Below are 6,000 nucleotides of genomic sequence, written 5' to 3'. Positions count from 1 at the left end.
GTCAGGTTCTCACAACAACCAGAGATAGTGAATATAACACGGCGAAAGAGGTGCTCAGGACCCTCAAAATACTATTAGGTATTATGAAACGCTTTTTAAAGATAGTTGAGTTTACTCAACATCAAAAGAAAGAAGTAAAATTCAAGTGAATAGATTTAATAATCTTAGATCCCAAAATCCAAGGAAGAGAATTAGAGACAATACGAAGTGTGAAAGAGATGATTGAGTAATGAACTGTCTTAACTTTTATTTGATTATTTTTATTTACAGTTCTGGCACTGACACTTTAAAAAAAGATTCAAATTTTATGTAAATATTGAACTTCAGTAAAATAACTTAAAAAACATTTACATATACATCACTTAATCTCCATAAAATATACAATACTTTTAATATAGCTATAGGCTAGAATGACTTTGATACATATTCATAATTTTAAGAGATATTCCATATATCACATGTGGGAATAAATATTGAATTTACCAAGATGTGTGAAATATTAAACACTATGTAACATGCACTCAAAATGTACATTTTGAAATACATATATTTTAAAAGCATAAAACTGTGATTTAATCTAGATGTACATTACAGATTCTATGTAGAAATTTGAACATTTATTATAAATAAAAGATAAAACATCAAATGAGATATATTCCAAAAGCTACTAGGAACCAGTTTGAACATGGAGAATATAAATTTTTGCTTTGGCTAAAGTCTCTTCTTTTTAAACCTTCAAATGAATTGGAATGATTTTAATTTGCTAAAATGTAAAAACTTTATCAAGTATCAGTTTTTAATGTTAAGTTCTTGTAAGATGCATTTCTTTTCCTCGTTTTTATTAACAAAAGCAAACACATGAACAATGTAAAATAAAAATCTGAGTATTACTGCTAAATGAAGGTAGGTATTTAACATTCTGTAGACCGTATCACCTAAGTGCAACAGACTCTTTTATACACACAAAGATTTATAGAAATTACACTGTTTTACATTCACAAGCAAATTATAATAAAATTCTGTCCTGTACTTGTGGACACCATTAACACTCCTGCAGAATATGTCTTTGATTATTATTGGCACACAAAAATTTCCTCTCTAAATATACAAGAGAGTTTGACATTTTAAAAAATAAAAATGATTGCTATTTCTAAAAAACAGCAATATCGCTCACCCAGCAGAACTGAATGTACTGATAACTGACATGCTGCTCCGGCCTCAACCACGTCATGAAGTCAGCTTGCCGGTGCTGTACACGAGGGTAAGAAAACTGATAGACTGACAGAAAGCAGGATGTTAATCCAGAGAACAACTCTGAGTCTTTTTATAGGCAGCGGGTACATATGAGCTTAAGTTTTATCCACGATTTGCTATAAAGTGCATGTTACAAATTCTCTGCTCCTGGCCTGGCATATCAATCTTTTATTTGTAGTTAGTGAAAAGGTCGAATTTGGTAATTGAAAATTTGTCATAACAACTATATAAATACTAGTTAGGTGCTTAGTATAATTTGAGATTTTATAACTAGGAGTATGGTCAAAAAAAAAAAGATTACAATAAAACAATCTTACCACTGTCCTCATGCATTACAGTATTTATAAGCTATGTTAGTGTCACTGAATTATGAGACTTTCTTCCTCCCCCCAGGATCTATGGATTATTATACGTATCTCAGTCTTACCTTCTGGTGCAAAAGGGTAAGTTGTTAACTTACATATTCTTCCTGTTCACTTTTCTAGATTTCCCATTTTACAGCAAATAACTTAAAATTATGAAAAAGCACTTGACAGCATTACTGTCAGCATTTTTCACCAGGGAACTAATTACTGCACATGGCTGGGAACAGAATTTAGATCTTTCACATACACATTGAAATCATGTTTTGGGTAATTACTAAGGTACAACAATCAAAATTAGTAGGAATGTTTACTGAAGAGAAATATTAATACCAAAACTTTAAAACTTACCTGACATCATATTCAGCCATTATGTGTTCAGATGAAATGTTATGAGATCTCATCAGCCATCATGTTAAGTAAGCCTGAATAGGGGTTACAACCACCTCCTCCATGTTTTCCCAAAACATACCTCTGTTGAATTTGCAGCATGTTTGGAAGGAAGCCTGTAATTTCAGTTAAAAGCATGATGCTTAATCTATTTGAATATGGTAAGTCAGATCATACCATATATAAATTGTCCTGTACAATGTATATTTCTATTTCAAATGGAATGTTTTCAAGGTGATAGTGGTAGCCAGAAGTGTTGAGAACCTAAATGGTGCATGATATAAAAACACCCTCAAAATTCAAAATTTAAGATACTATAAATACTTTTACTGAATCTAAAAATAATACCCTAATTGTACAAGTTTTCTTTTTAAGTAGTTTCAAAAAAATTATAAATCTCATACTGCACCTCTCTGTCCTGTACTTCAAAGATATGGATTATCTTTATCACTATGTGTATATATACATATACACATATAACAAATAATCCTTTAAAGAAGGGGTTCAGAGGAATAGGGGAGGAGAACTGTGGCTAAAATTCCCTTTATTATGTGCATTTGTAAATACCAAGTTAAAACACCACTTACTTATGTTAGCCCAGTTGCTCCTTTAATAAAGTTACTGTGCATTCAGCCCAGCTGAGTAGGTAAGCATATAGTTAAGGCTATATATACAATAAAAACAATTATCTGGATAAATCAGAAAAATAAATTTTCAAAGACGGCACTTTATTGGTCTATGTACTTTTTCTCCCCCTTATATTCTGACTTGACCACATAATAGCTCATTTCCCACTTCTCAGTTTACTCCTCTCACATTACACAGATAAGAAATTTCTTACAGGATAAATAACAATAGATAATAATTTTCTCTATTAAATCACATCTGCTTTTCTGGGGAAAAATCAATAAATGTCCCCTTAGAAACCAATTGTCAAAGCACCTAATTCTAGGGAAAAAGAACTCTAGATTTTTGTAATATGCAGTGATCGAAAGGGAGAAAACTATTTTGGCTGAAGGATTTTTAGGCCAGTAAAGTGACTGTTTAAGCACATAAAATACCCAAGTGACTAAGAGAATGAACCTTCTTGGCTGTGCTTTCAGCGCTGACAACTGTGTAGGAACAAGCCAGACTTTAAATTCAGTGTTTCTGCCAGTCTCTTTGATGTCTTCTTGTTCTCTTATCTAAGCCACATTTTACCCCCAAAAGTGCCTTATTAGATAATTAGAGGCATGTTAAAATGCACCAGTCTTATGTGTTCCTAACTGGCCACAGAAGATTCATTCATATTTTCACTGGAACTAGCAAGTAATTTTGTACATATTATATAGTTCTTAATATAAGAGCAAAAATTAGAGTTCATTGATGAATGAGCATAACTTTGTAGAAATGTAAGTAAACATTTCTTAAAGACATGTGCTATAGTAGAAGCATTAATCTGTTCCAATAGAAAAATCTCAATTTCTGGATTATTATACATATCTCCAAGCCAGAAAGAAAAAATTCCAAGCTAGCCGTGAGTAAAAGGGAACACTCACAGAAAAATCTGTCTTATTTTTTTTTGTTGTTAAATTGTGAGGGAAAAGGGTGTGCAAAATAAAAACAAGTTTATCCTCTTAGATTAAAAAAAAAAGACAAGTACTATTAAGTGATATAATGTGACAATTTCTTAACTTCTCCTAAGGGAACCAAGTCCCATTATTTAATACATGAAAGGGAAAAATAGTCTGCTGGCAGCTATTAGTATAACACAAGTGAAGGCACGGATGCGACTCTGGAGTTGACGCGTGGTGAGTATCAGGTGATGTTGGCATGAACAAAAACTGACCCTGAAATAGAGTTGAAGAACTGGTGCTATTTTGGGTTGACAGTTGTATCCTAACTCAACCAGGCATCCATAAAAATCTTTTCTTTCTTATCAAAACTTGATAGCTTATCTATACAAAAATTATGTATGAAAATAAACTCTTTAACAGACCTGCTTTTCATCACATTCAAAAGGTCCTGTGCAGAGTCAGTTTCTGAAGAACTCTCTCAAGGCCTGAACTGGAGAGAAACCAAAACAGAACCAAAAGGAGGTAAGGATGACCGCGCCCCTTGTAGGAGGCACTTCTGAATTTTTTTATGAAAGCTTAAATGAAATTTACTTTCGAACAAGTGATCACAGGTAAGCTACTTGTCCTTAGGGAAATTTAGGGCCAGCAGGCCATGTTTTTATGGAAAACATCCTTGGACCGTATCCCAGATCCTCTTTGTATACCTGTGTGACTCAGCTGCATTAGCACTGACACTGTTGCCACTAATGATTATTATGTGGTCTTAGCAAAGAAGGAAACCACTGAAGTCACTGGATACAATATCTCAGGAAGGAATTACACAGCATTTGTTCAATAACTATTAAAATTCCTCTAAATATTTTCTTTTACATTTCTGCTTGTGAAAGAAAGTCATCATGGTTGCATCTTCCTTCTAACCAAATACTCTAGGATATGCTGTCATTCAAACCTAGACGGGAAAGAACAAGATTAGAAGCAGGGCAGTGAGGTCACCAATTGCTGCTTTTCTCCCTCAAGTCTGTTAAGTCACTAGGCAGCTGGAAATCATTCCACATCTGAAGCATCGTTGTCAGAAAGATGATAGTTGCTCCCCTTCACCCGAATATATTCAATATACCTCCCTTCATCGGAATCTGAGGCGCCACACGTACATAGCCTGTTGTCAAAGAGTGATTCAATTTCCTCTAATTTTTTCCCTTTGGTCTCAGGAAGACAGCCGTAGATGAACAGGAGACCCGTGGCAGCAAAGCCGGCATAGAGGAAGAAGGCTCCTGCAATGGGAAATGGCAGTAGAGGCCTGGTTGGAAAGACTACGTTAGGCTTTTCTTTCTGATCAATCTTGCATAACTGTGGTCTGAAATGGAACCAAAAAATTACCACCAGCCTGGTTTAATTAGTTGTTCTAAATCTGTGAATATAATACAATGTGTCCTTCTAAAATCAGCCCATAGTGATGCCAAACCAAGAACCACAGACTGGGCCCAGGTGCACCTCCTGCTTGGCAGTCTTCCCTTACGTGCCTGGCTAGGTAACTGCCCTCACAGCACTACTGCTGAGGCCCTCTAGCGTGATAACCAAGAAGGGTGATAATTATGTTCATATGTTTGTCTTGTCTCCTGGACAAGGCACTTCGAGGGAGAATTTTTTTCTCATTTATCTAGTATTTATAGAGCCAAATACAGTGACCACCTTGCAAAATTCATGACTCAGTGGAGTCCATGGTCATCTTTCCAGTCTTCCATGCCCAAAGTCTGAGAAACCTTGACATTTACTCTCCTACCCAATATCCAGTCTGTTTTTGACCTTCAAAATGTAGTCTGCAGATGAGCGCTACCTGCCTTTGCAGGGATGTCTGTGGTCGAAGGGCCATCACCTCTCATCTGCCCCACCGACAGTCTCCTTGCTTTCTTCTAGACCGCGATATTCCATTTTTTGGCCCATAGCACTCATCACCATTTGACAAACTAGCAAGCTTTCTAATTTCTTTTCTCCCACTAGGATGTCATCTCCATGAGGTGAGAGAATTTTGTTTTGCTGTAAGACTGTGGCACGTCAGTGAAGCCCAACTACAAAGGCATAAATACTACCTGGATGAGATGAGATCTACAAGTAAGTGATTTGCGTGTATTCTCCACATATTTCCAAGATGGCCTTTCCTAATTCCCGATTTAATCATAAGAACTCAACTATAATGGAGTCCTGCTTAATTTTAGGCCTTCATTCCAGACTGTCCTATATGTGAGATGGGGAAGGAGGGTGACAAATGGCTGCAGAATGGATACCAGATCACCAAAGTTCTAAGATCTGGGTGTAAATCTTGCTCTGTGACTTCTAGATAGTCATTTAAACTCTTCTCTGGGCCTCAGTTGCCTCACTAAGTAAAACAAGATGCTTTTTCAGCTCTTATCTAAGTTTATGGCTTAGGTTTATAATTCTGT

The 6,000-nt window shown here is 35.6% G+C and overlaps 1 protein-coding gene and 1 long non-coding RNA gene across 2 annotated transcripts in view; one reads left to right on the top strand and one right to left on the bottom strand.

Moving 5' to 3' along the window:
- Positions 1–222: 222 nt before the first annotated feature.
- SLC2A13 (solute carrier family 2 member 13) overlaps positions 223–6,000 on the bottom strand; it is a 244,959-nt gene continuing 239,181 nt past the window's right edge. Inside the window, exon 10 of the mRNA XM_037009940.2 lies at positions 223–4,833. Coding sequence (XP_036865835.2) covers positions 4,607–4,833 — 227 coding nt within the window. The 3' untranslated portion in view covers positions 223–4,606. The remainder of the gene's footprint in view (positions 4,834–6,000) is intronic.
- Positions 3,949–6,000, top strand: part of LOC118970844 (uncharacterized) — a 25,663-nt gene continuing 23,611 nt past the window's right edge. Inside the window, exons 1-2 of the long non-coding RNA XR_005058998.2 lie at positions 3,949–4,084; positions 5,561–5,671. This is a non-coding gene — a long non-coding RNA (uncharacterized lncRNA). The remainder of the gene's footprint in view (positions 4,085–5,560; positions 5,672–6,000) is intronic.

The sequence above is a fragment of the Manis javanica genome, chromosome 15 (assembly GCF_040802235.1).
Source record: "Manis javanica isolate MJ-LG chromosome 15, MJ_LKY, whole genome shotgun sequence".
In the NCBI taxonomy this organism is placed as follows: Eukaryota; Metazoa; Chordata; class Mammalia; order Pholidota; family Manidae; genus Manis; species Manis javanica.
This window is presented reverse-complemented; position numbering and strand designations above follow the sequence as displayed.